The 20,963-nt window shown below is 37.6% G+C and overlaps 1 protein-coding gene across 1 annotated transcript in view; it reads left to right on the top strand.

Moving 5' to 3' along the window:
- Positions 1 to 20,963, top strand: part of COL25A1 (collagen type XXV alpha 1 chain) — a 425,657-nt gene that overhangs the window by 385,231 nt on the left and 19,463 nt on the right. The window contains exons 19-24 of the mRNA XM_008689416.1: positions 113 to 175; positions 4,662 to 4,730; positions 7,084 to 7,128; positions 8,053 to 8,130; positions 15,374 to 15,418; positions 18,701 to 18,745. Of these exons, the coding sequence (XP_008687638.1) occupies positions 113 to 175; positions 4,662 to 4,730; positions 7,084 to 7,128; positions 8,053 to 8,130; positions 15,374 to 15,418; positions 18,701 to 18,745 (345 nt within the window). The remainder of the gene's footprint in view (positions 1 to 112; positions 176 to 4,661; positions 4,731 to 7,083; positions 7,129 to 8,052; positions 8,131 to 15,373; positions 15,419 to 18,700; positions 18,746 to 20,963) is intronic.

Raw genomic sequence — 20,963 nt, 5'->3', positions numbered from 1 at the left:
GGAAAGCTGCATACAATCAAAGGAGTAAAATCCCAGTGAAAGTAAATCAGTTTAACTTTACTTATTTACTGCCAAATGAATAACAATCTCGTATGTCCATCTTTTTTTAAAGGGAGAACCAGGTTTCATTGGTCCTCAAGGAGAACCGGGCTTACCAGGGTTACCAGGAACAAAGGTAAGTGGGGTTTTCTCCTTCCTTTATTTCTGAAGTATCTTGTTATATATTTTAGTCCATTGCGTTGAAAGAAGTGTAGAGTGATTTTATTGTTTAGGTGACCAGATATTTTTGCCTAATAGAGAACTAAATCACCTATCATCTATTAACACTTCTAATGGGAATACCACATTAAATGGAGTAATAGGAATTTAATTCCAGAAAGCCTCAGGTAAGACAACAGGATAATGAAATATATTAGTTGCTCCTGTTGTCCCCCAAATTGTTCCTAAATTGATATGATGCTGTTTGCCTCCTGACCATATGAAAAAGTGGGGGGATTCTGATGAGAGATAGAACACATTAACTTCTGCTCCTTATCACCAATTTTAGGACATACTTGTAAATCAAACATTATTACTATTCCCCCCGCATACTCCCTAGATTTCAAAGGCAAGTACTGATGTCATATAGATTCCTAAGTGTCTAATCTCAAAAGGATCTTTCCTGAATAATGTCTGCAGAAGGAACCTGTAATGAAACCATGTCATGATCTTCCACTTGGCAACCCTCGAGAGGGCCCTAAAAGCAAAATCTATATGCCACCATATAAAAAATTATGTTGTGGCGGATGTAGTTGGACCCATAGTTCTCTTTTTATCTACTCAGTAAGACATAAAAAGGTACAGCTCTGAGGATGGAACTTTACTCATGACAGACTCACGAATCGAAGGGGCAAAATTAGATCAAACTACATTCTTTTATTCTTAAACCGTAGAACTCTTTGCCTCAATGTGTATTGCATTCACCAGAAATAAGCCAGGATGATTTCTAAGAGCTAGGGAAATATGTTCATGGTCTGTTTTGACAGACGGGTCCTCATTTCCGCTGATCGAGAGAAAATAACTCTAATCCTAGTAAATGGAAACTATGTGTGGCCTAAGGGGGACTGAAATTCAGTAGAATTTATGCAAAATGGCTGTTTTCTCAAGCAATTTCTTTTTCACATAATGAGCTGTCAGGCTTATTAACAAAATATGAGGAATGCCTCTTTTAGCCTGAACAGATTCACACAAGAAATGTGCTTTCTGGAATAAAGAGAGAGGAAGCAAGAGAATAATGAGGATTCCGTGTTCATATGAGAACTGTTGTATTTCTTCAGGTTTGCAGCCTCAGAGCCAGGTAAAGAAAGAAGCCAGCCTCAGAGATCAGCACAAAGAAATAGAAAACTTGGTCAATGTCAGAGAGAACCAGGGGTGAACTAGATCTTCAAATGTTTGTGGCATTTTGTTTGCTAAAAATGGGGAAGTAGAAGAAACACAGGTAGTAGGGAATGGAGTTCATTCCTAAATATCATTTCTTTAGTCCACTGATTTTCAGCTACCCTGCAGTTTCAGGGCGCCTGGCTGGCTCAGTCAGTAGAACATGAGACTCTTGACCTCAGGCTTGTGAATTTGAGCCCCACGTTCGGTAGAGATTACTTAAAAATAAAATCTTTAAACTACTCTGGAGTTGGAGCACCTGGGTGGCTCAGTCGGTTAAGTGTCTGCCTCCGGCTCAGGTCATGATCCCAGGGTCCTGGGATGAGGCCCACATGAGCCCCACATCGGGCTCCCTGCTCAGTGGGGAGTCTGTTTCTTCCTCTCCTCCCCGCTCGTGCTTTCTCGCTATCTCTGTTGCTATTTCTGTCTCTCTCTCTCAAATAAACAAATAAAATCTTTTTAAAAAATAAAAATAAAAAATAAACTACTCTGGAGTTTCAAAAAAAAAAAAAATCCAGATGTAAACCTGCCGAATCAACATTGATTTTTGTTCATGAAGATCCCAGCCTGATTTTAATAGATACTGCTCTGAATTCCCAAAAAAAGTAAAGAATGTACTGTACTTGTTTCGTATAGTCACAGAAGGGATGTGGACAGGAAATTTATTAACAATATTTTAACAATTATATTAACAATGTTAGCAATTTTCGGCTGAACTGCCTAACATGAATTTGGTATCATAATGGGAAAGTCATGTTTATTTAAAATTCTCTCTCAGCTGAACAGTGGCCTTTTTCCAGTTGTGTAGGCAAGTCTGGATTTGTACCACTAAGTTCAGATTAAAAAAAAATAAACTAATCCTACGTATTTTATCCCCAACACAGTGAAGAGAGATTGTAAGGAAGGAAGATGGGTAATGTTGTCTAAAAACCTGTTTTTATGTACTGCTGCATCCTCAGCATCTGTATCAGGTGTCGGAGAGAAACTTGTATCAGTCTAAAGAAATGGGGTTTTATTATGAATAATTCAGAATACTTTGAATAAAATGTTTATTCATTAATTCAGCACTTTTTTTTTTGCCAGATGTTTTTCTAATATTTGAGGATGAAGAGTAAATGCAACAAAAAGTCTCTACTCTCCTGAAGCTTCCATTCCAGTATGTGTGAGACAGAGGTGGAAAGAGAGATAGTAGTAAACACATAAATAGTATAATTCCATAGGATGGCAAGCAGCTAATCAGGGGCATTGTGACAAATGTGATTCTGAGTAAAGATATGTAGGCCTCACTCCTGTAGTACGCTATAGATCAAAGATTTTCTCAGGCTTTTGCTTTTCTTTAAAATAAGCTTATAATTACTCTTTTAGAATTCTTCTGTAAAATATTAAAAGAAAGACCCAATAAGGTACATTTTTTAAAAATTAAAATTCCATATATCAACAGAGGCCTTTCCATCTCTAATCCCTGGAAAATCCCTTCTGGAAGATCCCCTCCATCTCTTCCATCCAGACAGGTCTTTGCCTTTCTTCCATTTTCACATTCTTTTCAGTTCATGCTGAACAACCTGCTGAGTCTTCTTTAATCCTTGCCCTAATCTATCCCACCTCCCCCGCAAAACCCCCCAGGCTTCCCAGAATGGGCATGATACAGATAACGACCTTGGGATTCAGAACCCAAAATCACCCAGGACGGATCTCCTTTCCATGATGAATCAGTTCCTTCAGTGAGGACGGTGACTTTCTCACCCATCAACAAGCCATCACCAGTTATGTCTGAATTCCAAACCCGTTTGATTATTGCAATTCTACCCATCACGCAGGAAGCCGACACTCTCCATTCTGTGTTCAGGAATGGAAGATGACACAGTCTTCCCAGAGAGTCATGTGGCAACCTTTTCCAATGTTTGTACTTTGTGACCCAGTAATTCCCCAACTAGGAATTTATCCTAAGAAAATGACCAGGGGCGCCTGGGTGGCTCACTGGGTTAAGTGTCTGCCTTCGGCTCAGGTCATGATCCCAGGGTCCTGGGATCAAACCCCGCATCAAGGCTCTCTGCTCAGAGGGGACTCTGCTTCTCCCTCTCCCACTGCCTGCCGCTCTGCCTACTTGTGATCTCTCTCTCTCTCTCTCTCTCTGTGTCAAATAAATAAATAAAATCTTAAAAAAAAAAAAAGAAAATGACCAGATATGTGCAAAAGATATACATATAGAAATATTTATGCAAAAGTTGAAGATTGAGCATAATCAGTTTAACATCACAGCTCTCCCACTTTAAAAGCTTTGTGATTTTGGCCAAATTACTTAACCTCTCTGAGCTTCAGGCAGTCTCCTCATCCGTAGACTCTGGGAACCAACGCCTTTCTCCTTTGTCCCAAGGATTAAGTAAGATAATGCATGTGAAGTGTTTTAGGCAGCTGCTGGACTCATCAACAGCGCAGTCATAAATAACAATAATTCTAAAACACACCCTACCCATTCTTTAGGACATGACTCAGATCTCACCTCCAGGGAGCCAATCTGGACCATTCAAAACCCTATGGGATTTCCTCTTTCACATCTTAGCCTTACATTACTCCTTAATTCTTAAGTATTTTGTTCATGTGGCTCTTGTCTTTCCTTGAGAGCGGCGATCGTGTTCATACTTCATAGAGCTATGAATATAGTTCAAAGCTATAATACCTATGTATCTTGCACCATTCTGAGCACTTTGCCCCCCATAAATTGAGATCAGTACTATACTTTTCTTCACATTACAGAGAAAACTGAGGCTTTCAGAGCTTAACTAATTTGTCCCAAAACACAGAACTGGTAAATAACAGAGCCAGGATTAACGCTCAGGATGTCGTCGGATTACAAAACCTGGCATTTAGACACTTTACCATGCTTCTCCCTGGCAGATCTTAAAAAGTGGCTACAAAATGAAAACTGTTCATGTCTGTCTTGAGATATAATGATGGCTCTTATCAATTCCCTTTAAAGGTTTTCCATTTACCAACATAGGTATCAGATAGGCATTACCAAACCATTTCCTTGTGTATAAAATAGGAATGGTAATACAAACATCGAACAATTGCTTCGATTATTAAATGAGATAATCCATGTTGAGATTAATACAATGCAGGATAAATGGTGAATAAATGGCAACTCTGTGCTTTCCTTGATTTTATTGAATTCGCTTGTTAATCTACAGGGACCAGCCTGGGGGGAAGGAGGAATTGCCATTTACTTGTTTTGTATTTTGTGACAGGGTGAACGTGGGGAGGCAGGTCCTCCTGGAAGAGGTGAGCGAGGGGAGCCTGGAGCCCCTGGACCAAAGGTCAGTTATTCTTGCATTGGAAGATAGCTTTCTTTGGTTTGGAAATGTGTCCTACTTACTTTGGAACATGAAACTAAAATACAGTTCCTCAACAGGTATTAAAACAGCAAAAATCACAATTTATTGAAATGCACACTGTTTGGTTCTTTTCAAAAGGAATCTTACAATTTAACCTTTCCAGTTTGTTCTGTCCAGTAAACAAATTTAATAACACTTCCAAATGTAAGGGGGGGGAAGGTCAGTCATATTAACATGTTATCACTCAGTGTGTATTAAAACTTAGAAAAATGTTGATACACGCTGTGTTAGTTTCTGTGCTGACTTGAAGGTGTGGAACACCCTGAAAATATCAGAGCTAAGGATTTATTTCACTGTTCAGTCTTTATTCCTCCAAACTTCCTGCAAACTAATATGGTAACACTTTATTCTAATAACCTAATAACCATCCTAGAGACACAGGAAATGGTTTAGTCTTTGATGAAAAAGAAGTTTATGCCAACACTGTTGAGACTAATGAGGATTAGTCACAGAACTCTTCCTATCCACTGACGGGTGGGCAGTCTTCAGAATTATAATGGAATGAAGGTGGTGGTGAGACCAGAGAATGAGCTAGTGATATGGTGATAACTACTTATGCTTTGTGTTATGATAGCCAAAGTTACTTAAAGCCAAATACTGAGACAGTTATAATAAAGTGTTTCCATTCTTCTTCGTTATTCTGAGTCACTGCTAATTTCTTTTTTCTGTTCTTATCTCCTCTGTCATTTCTCTTTTCCATCTTCATATTCTCCTACAATAGGGGAAACAAGGTGAATCAGGAACTAGAGGCCCAAAGGGGTCAAAGGTCAGTAACCAAGTAACGATTTTAATGTCACATGAGGCCTTCAAGAGCTGTGTCTTTTGCCTCTTCCACAGAGAATCATGTTTTAAACTCTCACACACTGGGATCGAATTATTTGCATCCCTGTGATACTATCTCAAAACAATTGGTTTGTTTCATCTTGTTTTTGTGTGTTATTGTGCTTCAGACTGTTCTTTAAGAGAAGTTGTGTTTCTTATTTCATAAGAATAGCTTCTTTGGGGGAAAAAAAGACTTCAATTTACAATATGTGGAGTATAATCTTATTTATTTCCTGGTTGTCTTTATGATAAGTGTTCAAATTATACTTTGCTTTTAAGTTTGTTGACTCTCTCCATGGCATTAAAATTTCACCACCGATTGAAATTCTTTCCTTTATCATGCTCTTTGCCATAATCTATATACTATTAGCAGAATCATGTTATTTAAGATGTTATCAGCTAATAACATGAAAACATGGATAACAAATGAGGAAAACAGAGAGCAGAAATTATTAATCTCTATTCATAGCAAATTTAACTATTATCGTCAATGTTATTAATGTAATGTGGATAGAAAAAAATTAAAATCCTTTTTCCTGCTTACTTTCACTGGTCCACATCCATTTTATGAAATATGTAGAAAGGCATATTAAAATGCTTTAAATTCCACCTCGGAAAAGGTCACTACAAATTTAAGGCTGTCTTAAAGAACTTTCAAATCTACACAGGTTCAAATCTCTTCTCCAAAGTTTCTCTTTAGCCTTATGAGAATTTGGAGTGTTCTTGGAGTGATGCCCATGTGGTTTGATGCTTGGACTACTCCTGGTTTCTCTCCAGGTTGGGTAATAACACCATGAATGGAATTTTAGAGATTTTTCATATTACATTTGAAAAACAAAGCTGGCTTTGCCCTACCCCTGACCTTCAGCCCTGCCAACCTGCTCTAGCTAGCTGCTGTCCACTTCAGCACCTTCTGAGTGTTATAAGGCCTTATAGTCTTTTCCTTAGATCTTCATCATCATCAAAGAGAGGCCTCACCGGTTACCTTTCCCTTCTAACCCTCCCTAGACTGAGCTCTCCATTCCTTCTCTGTCCAGATTATGTACACACTTTTTTTTTTCTCGGAAAACAGACAACCCAATTGGTTAGCTCTTTTTCCCTTTGCCCCAAATCTCTTCATATAAAAACAAGAAGATGGCTCAATCTGAGAGGTAAAAGCTTACTTTGGGCATCATAGAAACCACGTGCTTTGCTTTTGAAAATCTCTAGTAAGAGAGTTTCCATATATATTGTTGTTCCAAGATCCTCTGTCATCTACAAGGGGAATTTACGGTGCATCTTAAAGAAGCATTTACTATGTCAGTAGTTACTGTTCTTCTAGTTGTTATTTCCACTTCAGAAATTCACGTCAAAGGTGCTGCTGCATGGAATTAAATACATCCTTAGATTTGAGATATTTCTGGACCGTTGGCCCCACTACTAATTCAGTTTTTTCTCTTTTCACTGGGGAAAGGGTGATCGTGGAGAGAAAGGGGACTCTGGAGCCCTGGGACCAAGGGTGAGTACATTTCTCATCTAAGCTTTTGGCCCTTACCAGCCCCAATCTGACTCATGTGTCCATGTGGCTTTTTACAAACCACTTGGACTAATATTACCCAATAATAGCACTGAAGGTGGAATACTGATTATTTCTGCTGCTCCCCCTTTTTTTTCTTATTTTTTATTTTAGTCATCAGGAGCAATGAGTGTGTAATCCTAACACATGAAATAAGCTCCACAAGAAGAAAGTCTAAAGAACTCTTTCTATCTACTTTCCCTCTACTAACTGAGCAATAGCAAGCCCATAACCATCCAGCTAATAGAAGTTTCCATTTTTCAATTAAGCCAATTATAAAGAAAGCAATAGCCCATATTTTCAAAGACTTTTTTTAAAGACAGAATTAGGACATAACTAATGGAAATTCAGTGGCAGAGCTAATGAGTAGGGTAGACATCTTATATCGATTCCCTATTTGGTTTAATTTTAATGGAATTCTGTTCTTATTGAGAAAGCCAAGCATTTCCTACAGAACAGTATTCTATCTTCTTAAAGAATAAGGAAACAATCGGTGAGATGTAGAAGAGTAGAGATTATTAAAGATTGCTTTGATAAATATTGTTAAAGCCAACAAAATGTCTCAAGTAAAATCAGATTAGCCTACATTTTTTAATTTTCAGAAAACAGTTTCAGAGATTGAATCATCTCTTTTTTTTGGAAAATCAGATTTTGTATCTTTAATCTATAATCCATAGGAAGCTAAAAGTGTTTGTCTCCTTTGCAATAAGGACAAAATTTGAACACGATTACTCTGGAGTGCAGTTGAGCCATACAACGGAATGGATGGTCAGAGAGAGCTGCACGTGGCTATTTTGTTTTTGCCACAGTCGGTTGTACAGCCTAGCTTAACTTCCATGATTTTCCCTCTGTTGGCTTTCTTCACAGGGTCCACCTGGTCAAAAGGGAGATCAGGGAGCCACTGAGATCATAGACTACAATGGCAACCTCCACGAAGCCTTGCAGGCAAGTGACTGCCCCCTCCCCTGACACAGTGACACTAATGAACACCCATGTAATATGCATAAATATCAGCTTCCACACCCCCCGCCCCAGGATCCCTGAGGGCTTCACCTCTGAAAGTACATCTTCCTCCTGAGCCCATCCCCTTCTCCATACCCCAGTGTATCCTCTTTATTCTTAGCATTTTTCAATCTTTCCTTTTCTTTCCCTTCGGCCTTCAGATATGCTTTAGTGTTATTTGGTTTAAACCTTGTGCTCATTTTGCCAGTCTTTGTCTTCTTGCTCCAAAAGCAAGCCTAGCAAAGCAATTAAGAGCCCATGGCTCTACAGTCAGAGCTGCCTGGGTGCAAATATCTTGCTTACTAAGTGCATGACTGAGGGCAAGTTATTTAACTTCTCTGTGCTTTAGCGTCCTCATCTGTAAATGAGGATAGTAGTAGTACCTATCGCAAGAGTTGTTATAAGAAAGAAATCGCTAAATACATATTATACACTTGGAGAAGTACCTGGCACATACTAAGTCCTCTAAAGGTATTTCTTATTACTGTTACCATTCATAATATAATGTATTACCATAGAGAAATGCCTATAGAGTAAAAATCCGTAGACCATGTGGCTTGTCTCCATCACCTTTGCTTCCTATTCATCCTTTTCATGCTTGGATTCCTCCATTCTAGCCTATATCAACATTGTGTTGAAACTTCTCTTATAAAAGCCATCAGTGACCTCTAGGTCAAGCCCGTTGTGCTCCTCACCCTTGATTTTCTGTGACATTTCTACTCAACCACCTTCCTTTTGAAATTTTTTCTGTCTGGTTTTTCTAATCCTCTGCTCTCATTTCTTCTAGATTTCTTCTTTGATAGATCCATGCTATGTTAGTATTTCCGGTTTCTCTGTCATCCCTAATTTTTGGTATCCTCAAGTCTCTGCTCTTTTCTTGGTTCAGTAGTTCCGTGTTCCTCTGTGTCGTGGCTTCCAAATCTTGCACCTCTAGGTCTGAGCTGCGAGTACCTCCAGCTGTCTAAGAGTATTTCCACTAGGGATGCCCCGTTGCCTTATCAATTCCTACCAACACACACAATTATATCGGTCACTTTTCCCACCAATCAAATGATTCCCTTTTTTAACTAATCATTGTCTGTTAGTGATACTATAATTCTTTGACTTTCTTGGGATAGAAACTTTAGAGTCATTTTCAACCATTCTCAGTCCTTCGTCCTTTACATCTCACCACATGCTACTATTTCCTTTCTCAAAGTGTCTCCTAAGGTTGTCTCATGCTCTGCATTCCCAACTTGGTCCACATCCTACTTGTTTCAGGGCTAACCCTGCAACAGGCCCTTGACCAATTCTTCTAGCCCTGGTGCCTTCCTGCCCTTTCTAACCCATCCTGCATATCACTCTAAGACTAATTTTCCTAAACTATCACTTTTTCAATGGCTCTGATCTGTTCAGAAACCTCAATGACCCCTTACCTCCTTTATCAAGTCTGACCTTCTTCATCTAACTGTCAAAGCTCTATAATCCTGCCTCTCCTGTATAGAATTTTCTATTTCTCTGCAACACAGATTTTACCCAAAAGTGGTCATATTTACCATATCCATAAAAATCACCCTCTTTTTGCCTGGTTTATCCCATTCTTCCCTTTCTCTCCTCCATCTAAATCCCATCCAACAATATACTGCTGCCTCCCAGATGATTCCTCCTTTTAATCCTTTCAAACATTAGCAGTCAGGGCCCAGTAGCTTAACCTTTAATTGTTTTCAAATCACATAATTTATTTTAGTCCTGCCTCTTACCAGATTGTAAGTTTCTTGGTGACAGAAATATGTCTCGTGCTTATTTTATATGCCCCAATACACCTGGCACAGGTCTGGGCATGTAAATATTGAACAAAAATTGAACAATTACTGATTGATGAGTGAGTACACTTAGCATATATGTACAATCCATTTCTTTCCTTGAAAGCCAAATTAGTATTAAATATTTGCCATTTTGTACTTGATTGAATTATTTCCCCCATCTTTATGATTTCACTCCCAGTATCTAATATGGTAGATCTACATTTCTATGGGTCCTTTGCTACAACTACCATTTTTAACTAGTAAAGCATCTATTAAATAGTTTCTGCAGAATCTGCCTTCAGCTCAGCCTATTTTTCTTTTTTTTTTTTTTAAAGATTTTGTTTATTGGGGTGCCTGGGTGGCTCAGTTGTTAAGCGTCTGCCTTTGGCTCAGGGCGTGATCCTGGCGTTCTGGGATCGAGCCCCACATCAGGCTCCTCCACTGGAAGCCTGCTTCTTCCTCTCCCACTCCCCCTGCTTGTGTTCCCTCTCTATGGCTGTCTGTCTTTTTTAAAAAAAGATTTTATTTATTCATTTGAGAGAGAGAAAGAGAGCACGAGGGCGGGGGCAGGGGAGCAGAGGGAGAAGGACAAGCAGAGTCCATGCAGAGCGCAGAGCCTGACGCAGGGCTCCATCTCACCACCCTGACATCATGACCTGAGCCAAAATCAAGAGTCAGATGCTCAACCACCTGAGCCACCCAGGAGCCCCTCAGCCTATTTTTCTTTTCATTACATTCTTTTTCTTCTGGTAAAATTCAAAGAGAAGCATGCTTACTGCTTGGAGGTATGTTGCTTGGTTAGTATGTTCGGTCAACAGCTTGAAATAATGCTCCTGATGCAAGTAGTTTAGACATAAGCAGTAGCCTCTAGGCTATTGTCAAGTTCTAGAACCAGATTTCTAAATTGTTCCTTTTTTCCCACAAATTGATAACTGCACGTGGAAGGAAAGAGGGAAAGAGAATAAGGAGTTTTGATATACCTACCATATTTTCAAAGCTTTTACTTATAAAATATAAGGACATATTTTTTAACTTCATTTATTAGCAATGTTATAAATTTCCCTTCAACTTTTTTCAGTGACACTATAACTCCTACTACCACTTTTTAAAGGCATACATTCTCTTGGCTTCCAAGAAATGCTCTGATATTATAAGCTATGGCCATTTCTGGAAAAATTGTGTCTTTTAAAGTATCCTTTGCATGAACAGAGCCAAGCATGAAGCAAGCTACTCTCAGCCTAAAACCCAAAATCTGTTTTGACCTCTCCTCTGCTATCAACTAGCTGAGTCACTTCCGGGAGATCACTTAGTGTATCATACTTCATTGATCTTATTTGTAAAGTAAAGATGTTTTGGAATAGATTTTTTCTAAGAGTCCATATAATATAGTATTATGCTTAGGGTCACTTTTTAGGAGCTCCTGAACACTCTTGGCTGATATGCATAAAAGCACTGTACTTTTTAAGAAATTGGCATCTAGGTCTTGATATGAAATGGTATATGTGCTGTTTCTTCTTCTACCTCAAGTTCTGTACGACAGTAAACCAGTCAATATCCATCAGAGCAACTAGTTCATGTTTGTATCTCAGCCTAAAGATTTATTGTTTTAATAGGGATGTTAGGGCAACTATGTGTTATGCTTGTAAATAGCTTATAGTTATTTTTTAAAACTATTTTTCCCTAATATAGTACTCTACTGGAACAAGGGCCCCTAATAAAATTAATTAAGCCATTAGCCTGAGAAGAGGTAGTAGACATCTTTTCTTCTATTCTTAACCAGCAATGGATAGTCACCATTTTGCCGATTTCATTTTTTTAAAAATTTTATTTTTTATTTCAGAGAGGGAGAGAGTGAGCACAAGCAGGGGAGGAGCAGAGGGAGAGGGAGAGAGACTCAAGCAGACTCCCCACTGAGAGTGGAGCCCTGACATGGGGTTTGATCTCACAACCCTGAGATCAGGACCTGAGCCAAAATCAAGAGTCAGTCACTCAACAACCTGAGCCCACCCGGGTGCCCCACAGATTTCATTTTATTATCACCTCCTCTAAAAATAAACCTGCCAAAAAAAATCTAAAATAATTAGGTTAATAGTTGTATATTACAATTATAAAAATATCACATTTAGAAATACAAAATTTTACCATTGCCTCTATTGAAAATTGTTATTTACATAAATATCTGCCATAAGCCATTTATTTTGATTTTTAAGTTTCCAAAACCTCTCTATTTCCTAACTCGAGTTTTTAAAAATGTTCAATACCATCTAACTTAAACCTGTTTTCTAGTGTAAATATGGATGATTTTCAGCTCACATCTTTATGATAAACTAAAGTAAATAACCTTTTATTCTAAAGAGACTCACAAAAGCATCTCATGGAATAAAACAGCTGTGAGACTTCAATCTGTTTATAGTTGCTTCAGTTCATGCCTCCCAGTTCACATCGTGCCTCATAGAGAACAACATCTCTTTCTCCATCACTACCAAAAATTCTGGTTTTCCAATCATTTGTGGAGTTCAAGAGAGAACGCTGCCAAGTTCACCCAGGTTTAACTTAGAGGAACCAGTTAGAAGAAATCCAGAGGGAGCCAACATCTTGAGGATGTGTCTGCATGTCTGCACATGGGTACTTCAGGATGGTGGTAAAAACTATGTTGTTGAGAAGTTAAGCTTAGTTTGTCATTTGTTCTTTTATTATTAGCTAGATGAAACTCACCTTATGTAACTGTTAGGTCTCACAAAATATAGTTATTTAACAAGATGACATAAACTCCATCTGTTACATAGTTCAGTTACCATTAATAATATGCCTTTATTAGGCAACTCATTATAAAACATGTTGTTATCCTTACATTTTAAAAAGACAAACTATTTTGTGTCCAGGTGGAAAATGAATTCAAATATGGTACATTTGGAAAACCTCAGAGAGTTCAAATTGTAAAGTCCCTTCCCTTTCTAAGGTTTTATGATTCTGCTTTGTAGTTAAAAATATAATATATAATTGGAAGGCAGTGATAAAGAAATTATTTCTACTCTATAATATTCTAATGGCCTTTTTTAAAATGACTCACCAACTTATAGGAGCAAAGAAGTAGCTTTCTCATAACTGTAAATCTGACTCCTGCTCCAGGTGAATCCCTTACAAATAAAGTAAGTGGTGCCTTATGTTACACAAATATGATAATATAAAAACCTGGGCCTTGATTTTTTTTTTTTAATTTGCCCCCAGTTTGTGACCACTTTTCCTTTTGTCTTAGAAGCACTGGTGCTGTTTCTTTTTCCCTACTGTGTTTTCCATGAAACTGTAGCGACCATGACTGATTTTATCATGGAATACAAACTTCAACCATTTGTACACATGCATAAATATATTGTTTTCTAAGGAATGATGATGCCACATCACTAGAGACCCAAGTGTTTGAAGCAAGATCAGTAATACTAAGATTATTTTTTACAACAACAATAATAAACAAGAGCAGCAACCTGAATCAGAAATTGGAATGGAGGAGTGGAAAACAAAAAGGAGGTCTTCAGCCGATATTCACAAGTTTACATGCCACTGGATAATGTTTTTCTGTGACCAGGCTTGCTGATGAAAAATGTGATCTCTCTAGGACCACATCAGGTGGTTATGGGCCCTACGGAACTTTTAGCATGAGTGGCGCCTGGGTGGCTCAGTTGGTTGAACGACCAACTCTTTTTTTTTTTTTTAATTTTATTTATTTATTTGACAGAGAGAGAGCATGAGAGAGAAAAGCAGAGGGAACAGCAGAGGGAAGCAGGCTCTCCACTGAGCAAAGAGCCCAATGCGGGGTTCGATCCAAGGACCCTGGGAGTCTTTGGCTCAGGTCAAAGACAGATGCTTAACCAGCTGAGCCACCCAGGCACCTGGAATGACCAACTCTTGATTTCAGCTCAGGTCATGATCTCAGGGTGGTGAGATCGAGACCCACCTGGGGCTCCAAGCTGGGTGTGGAGCCTGCTTGAAACTCTTTCTCTCCCTCTGCCCTTCCTTACTACCCACCCCTCTGGTTGCACGTGCTCTCCCTCTCTCTCTCACACACACACAAAAAGAACTTTTAGCGTGAGACTTAGACTAGAAAACATTAATGCAGAAATAATTCATGGATTAAGGATGAAATGTTGTGGAGATTCATACTTTGACAGAATAAATTTTGTTACCGTACTCTAGTACTTTACAGTAAGAAACTGGATGAATTCCACGTCAACTCCTATCTGTAGCCATAGCACCCAAAAAAGCTAATTATAATGCAACAAATAAGCCAAAGTCTAAAAAAGAAAAAAAATATTACTTACACATACAATTGAATATTTCCGTTTTCTCTATTTGAAGCGCTCTAGAATGGACCTCTTGTGAATAACAGTTTCTCAGTTCACAGTCATGCCAACAAAGCTCTATGTTACACCATTCTACTACATAAATTTTTTAATCAGGTGAATTAAAATTTTGACATTTTCTTTTTTCTTTACACATGGATTTTTTTTAAGGAAAAACTAAAAATAGTTTAAGAAACAATCTATCAGGTGATGAATGGCATTCTGACCCCTGCTCCCCCCAAAATCTTTATAACTATACTATATTCATTTAAAAATAGGGTAATATGTTTTCAGTGTCTTGTCTGTTCCTTATAAGACATCAGGCTTGCCAGAACATATTCAAAAAATTGATTATTTCAGAAGTGTATTATTGTACTTAAGCATACAAAATAGGTAACGCTGTCTTTGTCAATACATTTTCCCAACAGAGGATTACCACCTTAACTGTCACGGTAACTCCTATTGCATGATCTCTGTGGTCTGTGACTTCATGTTTGGTGTTGATGCATGCAGTCATAATGGTACTAATGTAGCACTTGTCTTTGTCTGATATTTAGTTTTATGCTTCCTTATATTAATAACCTTTTACAACATTTGCCCCAATTAAATCATTTGTTTGCTTAGTGAAAAAGACCAAAAAAAAGTTATTGTTAAGTTTCTCAAAGTCTTTGGCCTTGTAATGGTATAGCTTTTTGGCTTAGTATTTGGGAAATCAAATCCTTTGTGTCATGGGGGAGGCCAGGTGTCTAGAAACATGGGTAATATTAGTAAGCTAACTCTTCCCAAGGAGATGAATGTGGGACACAGCAGCAGTTTTGCCTTATCTTATAGAATCAACTCAAAAGCATCTTCAGTATTACTTTACCTAAATGTATTGATATTTTTGCATATAAGTAGGTCATTTTTATAATTCCATGGCTGGTGAAATTCGTCCTCATTGCAAATTAATATTGGGGGTTGTTTGATTATGACAGAAATAAGGGAAGTAGTGTACTTTTTATTTAAAGCATAAATTGTAATACATATACTTACTACTTTTTAAAACTTTGTCTTTTCTTGATTTAGGGCCCCCCTGGACCACCTGGACCTCAAGGACTACAAGGGCCAAAGGTTATTCTTTATCTTAATTGTTTCCTTTACCACGTATGGTACAGAGAATCCCACCTTAAATAGATGTACCTTCGAAAAATCATTCTTACAAACTGCTGGAAAGCTGAGATCAGCAGTATTGCTTAAGAGAGCTAAGAATAGACATGGAAGTCTGGGCTGAAGGAAGCGGGATTGGGAAAAAAAAAGGAAAATTAGTAAAGAAGGGAGAGAAATGAGAATAGCATTAAATTTAGAGGGGGGACCCTGAGAAAAACAGAGTATTAAACAAGAGAAAAACAAGTTTTACAGAAATCATAAAGGTAAAAGAACCACTAAATGTACTGTATGAAAAAAGGAAAATATTTCTATAGAGGAGGATTGAAGAAAAATTTAATTTAACACTAAAAAAGATTTTTCCCTTCAATTCATTTGTAATAAAAAGAACAAGAGAAGCTTGAGCATGATGTATTCACAGATGACAATTTGAGGAATCATTTTTGAGTTATTTTTATAACAAATCCTATTATATTGATTCAGACATTCTGCCATGTAAATCTTACCTAATGAAGCATACCACCTATGGATAGCAGAAACTTAGAATTACTTGATTATATCTCAAATTTATTAGTGGTGTTAACTTTATCCCTCAAAACTTAAACTTAGTTGTTTAACCACATTTGACAGTTAACACATGGCCAATGTCTGTAGCTTTTCAGAACTGAGCTATGTTTGTTGAAATATGACTTTCATCGTTGGAGTTCTGTAGGAGATTCAAGTGGTTTTGAAATCCATCTTTTGTTGGTGCCTTTTAAGGCAGTGTATTTGTTAAGTCTGTCTACACACACACCCGCCCACCAGCTTTTGTACCCTCCTTTTTCAAGATACTTAAAAACAGAAAGCTAGCACATAGAAAGTAATTTTTCTGTTATAAAAAAAGGAGTATAGGAGTAAAATATTGCTGAGGTCCTTACCCATATATTTAGAACATGGAGCCTAATTTCAAACAGATCTCATGTAAAACATTAATGTAAGGTTCGGGATTTGTTAACTTTCTATTTCTCTATCCCATTCTGGTCCCTAAGAAATGTAACACAAAAATGCTCCAGCTTTTTGTTCCTGGTAAGCAAGTCAGCCTGGATCCCTACTCTCTAATATCTTGGTGAGCTGGATTAGACAACCAAGAAGGAAACCGGCAGTTCCTTCTTCATCTGTGTAGAGTCGACTAGGATCTAAGTTCCGTGTTCTTCTCCTCCCTTGACTAAGTCTTCAGAACCAAAATTGGCCCCAGTGCTAAACATACCTCAAAAGCTTCTAGGATTTTACCCTTCTTTAAAGTCCAAAGGATCTACAGATTCCAAAGGGTACCCATCCCTTGTCCTAAGAGACAAAAAGAACCACCTAGCCATGAAGGGTCTATGGAGTGTTAAAACCTATACCCCCTCCTTGTTTTATACTTCAATTGCTCTTCATTTTAATTCAGTTATTCAGTAAGTAATTTTTGAGCCTCTACTCTGTGATAAGGACTAAAATCTAACAGAGATACCTGGATATAGTAAGGGGTTTCAATAAGGAGCTTACAGTTTAGAACAGGAGATAGGCAAGTAAAGGCACAATTATTAATAAATAGAGTAAGTACTTTGATGAAGAGCACATGCTCTGCATGTGCATATGGGAAAGCTGCTCTCAGTCTTGGGAATCAAGGATGACTTTGAGCCGAAACTGAGATAGGAGGAAGCTGGCCAAATGAATGTCATGACAAGTGGGCTGTAGGAAGGGATTGGTCAGACTCCCTTACCTCTCATCCCTGCCAGCCTGCCCACTATGCTATCATTCCTCCGCACCCCCACAACACACAATGATCTCATAATTGAGCTCTTGGACTGACTGATATAGTCTTTAATGCTTTCCATGATCTCTCCTTGAGAAAGTTGGGATAATTGAGGTGAAATGTGCCGACGACCAAGAATCAGCAAATGCAGCCTGAGTCAAATATAGAACCCATTTGCACTGGGGACTCACAACCTCAGACTGAATGGGAACCTATTCAATTTGTGTTTCTCTTTCCTTTATCAAACCAGGATCAGTTGACTTCTTACACATCAAGTAACTCTTTACAAACTACATTTGATGAGTGAAAGATAAATTCATAAGTCATGAGTTATGTTTTCTTTTAAACACTCACAGGTCACATTTTGAAGGTAAAAGCTTAGCAAAACAATCATTATAGGACCCAGAGTGCCGACAATATTCAGACTGAATGAAATTAGGTCTTGGCCAGGTGCATCCAACCTCAGCAGACTTGTTTGTGGTAAAATAAACTTCGCTGTTACCACAAAGAGCGGGAAATCAGGAGTAAGGACAGGCCTTTTTTTTTTTTTTTTTTTGCATTTGTCTGTCAGGTTTTCTTTAAACATTGGAAAGCTCAAATTTCATGCTGCGGCTGATAGCTCTTAAAGTTTTTACCAGGGAAAGGATCTCTAACAATTTCAATATAATGGGATCTACAAAAGTGATGCATTGATCTAAAATGGTATCTTACCTTTCAAAGAATTTGTTTGTTCAGTACCTTTCCAAATGAAAAGTGACTGGGCATTTGTTGTTTGAATAAATATCTAGCACATTGTTTACATTTGTTTTTAATGGTACATCTTCAGTTAAGAAAAAATAAATGGATTTTGGGTTTGTCAAGGTTTCTAATAAGTCATATGAATAGTAACCTTTAATTCATTTCCAGCATAGTCTAGGTAACTGAATCAATCCAAAAGTAATTTTGTGTGGGTTAAGATATTATCGGATTGATTTTATCTGGAAATAGCACATTCACAATCATGAACTTGTATCCATTGTTCAATTGGTATCAGTTAAAATATTGTAAACTTATGGGGCTTTGCATTCTGTTCTTAAGTCAACTGTTGTGTTTTTGCTTTTTTCTCAAGTTGGAAAATGAAGAGAAATCATACAGATTTTTTAAGGAGAAAAAAATTAACTAAGGCATGTAGGTTGTTCTAGAATAAGGTCAGCCACCAAATGATCTCTCTCAACTTTCTTCACCATTTTTTCCTTTAGCCTACATCTCACTTGAGGCAAAAAATAAAAACATTGGATCTTAGCTACATATAAGTATTGTTATAAATAATCTTTAAGAAAATGTTATTTCACTTAGTTTTGATATGTGTATGATGTAACGAACTGTTCTTGCGTTGTGATGCATTTGCTGAAAATCAAATTGTGCTGTCACCAGCTAACGTGACTTTTATTTAGCAATGATAAATGGAGGCAAGCCATCACTTTTTATCTTAACAGGGAGAGCCAGGATCTCCAGGAATCCCAGGAGTTGATGGAGAGCAGGTAATTTTCAAAGATACATACTGTCATTTATAGCATCATAATGGATCACTGCTTTTATTATAGATTTGGAGCCAGAAAGACATGAGTGTTGATATATGATAGCCTCTCTCTTTTCATACCATCTGTTGTAGAGATTACATTAACTTTAAAAAGCAATTGGTTTTAAATTAGACATTAGTTTTCTTTGCAGAAACGTACAAGCAATATGACATTTTAGTTTTATCTTAATACTCCTTATCAGTCTACCAGTGGCACTTCAGTAAATTTTTAGTAGACTTATAAGATCATTACCAATTTAGTAAGCATAGGCTAATTTTTGTCAGTGAATACAAATCATTCAAGATTAAAAGCTTCCACAAAATTAGATATTGCTTATATATGTTATTTTGATGATATTTTTTGTCTACGGCCATACTACCCTGAACGTGCCCAATCTCGTCTGTCAATATTTTTTTCCGCAATAAAGATTACACCTAAATTTCAAGATCATTAGAAAAAACAGAAACAAGTGGGGCATTTGTACCTTCACAGAATATGGTGGTACTCCAAGGGTTTCCCTTAAAACAGAGGTTGGCAGACTTTTTCTATGAAGGACCAGATAGTAAATGTTTTAGGCTTTGCAGGTCACACAAAGTCTTTGTCACATTTGTTTTTTATCTGAACACCCTTAAATTTTTTTTCAAAGATTCAGCCTGTGCAAAAATAATCCATAGACTGGATTTGGCCTAGAAGCTGTGGTTTATCTCTGGCCAAAAAGAATCTGACTAGGAGAATGTGGACACTATGGGAAATTCAGAGTCAAGTCACAATGGTTAGCTTCAAGATACTTTATGTTTTCTGGGCTTCCACTGTTTATTCAAGAAATGGCTAAAATCAATACTATCATAAGAAATCAAAAGGACTCTTTATACAGCTGGCAAAGTATGCTCCTCAGGAACAGTATTAGATAAGAAATTAAGAGAACAACTAATGAAGCATCGAGCTTTACATCGGAAACCAGGGATGTACTGTATGGTGACTAACATAATATAATAAAAAAATTTTTTTTTAAAAACCAGAAAATAAATAAATAAATAAATAAATAAATAAATAAATCAGCCCATCCGTACTACATATAATTGTTTTATTAAAAAAAAAAGAAATTAAGAGAAGTTGTTTTAATATCAGAATTGTAGAGTGAAATCCTCTAATGTCACATTAAATAAATGTGATAATTTAAAAAGTAAGGGACTTTAGATGATTTGCTGTTATTAATCAGAAATCACATTAGAATTTAAAAATCTGGCTGTATTGGGGCACCTGAGTGGCACAGTTGTTCAAATGTCTGACTCTTGGTTTCAGCTCAGGTCATGATCTCAAGGTCCTAAGATAGACCCCCACATTGGGCTCTGCACTCAGCTTGGAGTCTGCTTGGGATTCTCTCTCCCTCCTGCTCTACCCCTCTCATTCATGCTCTCTCTCTCTCTCTCAAAATAAATAAATAAATCTTAAAAAAAAAAAAAGCTAGTTGTATTACCTTTCCCAATGTTATTCATTAAAAATAATTAATTCGACATTGAGCAAAATAACATACTACGTGGTCCCTACATTTACAATAGATAGATTTTTTCTATAGGCTTTACAAGGTCTTCTTCTGCTATTAAGTCCAATAGCAGAGACTGGCTACCTTGCTGCTTTCCATCACTAGATTCCTAAAACCAACCAGGGACTGATTAACCAGTAAGATCCATCTACCCATTCAGACACCTACCCAACCACCTAGTGAGTGATTCTGAACTAAGTGCTATAGGTATAAGTAAAGAAGAGACGCGTTCCTGTCCTTAAGTAGTTTGTAGTATGGAAAAGATGAACAGGTTTGTGCAGCCAGGGGCCCCTGACTATCAAAACTATGATCATCCCTGCTCAAGAATGGGCCATCTGTCATACAATAGTGAAGCCCCTTGGATGAAAATGCTAAACAATATAAATTAACTTCCGTATTATTATTACAAAATTCAGATTTGTTAGCACTCAAAAAATACATGTATCTATTTCCTCACTGCAAAAGAATAAAAATAACATCATGGGGGGCGTCTGGGTGGCACAGTGGTTAAGCATCTGCCTTCGGCTCAGGGCGTGATCCCAGCATTGTGGGATTGAGCCCCACATCAGGCTCCTCTGCTATGAGCCTGCTTCTTCCTCTCTCACTTCCCCTGCTTGTGTTCCCTCTCTCGCTGGC

This window comes from Ursus maritimus, unplaced genomic scaffold, assembly GCF_017311325.1.
Source record: "Ursus maritimus isolate PB19 unplaced genomic scaffold, ASM1731132v1 scaffold_11, whole genome shotgun sequence".
Taxonomy (NCBI): domain Eukaryota; kingdom Metazoa; phylum Chordata; class Mammalia; order Carnivora; family Ursidae; genus Ursus; species Ursus maritimus.
Note: the sequence above shows the minus strand (reverse complement) of the source record. Positions and strands in the feature narration are given on the sequence as shown.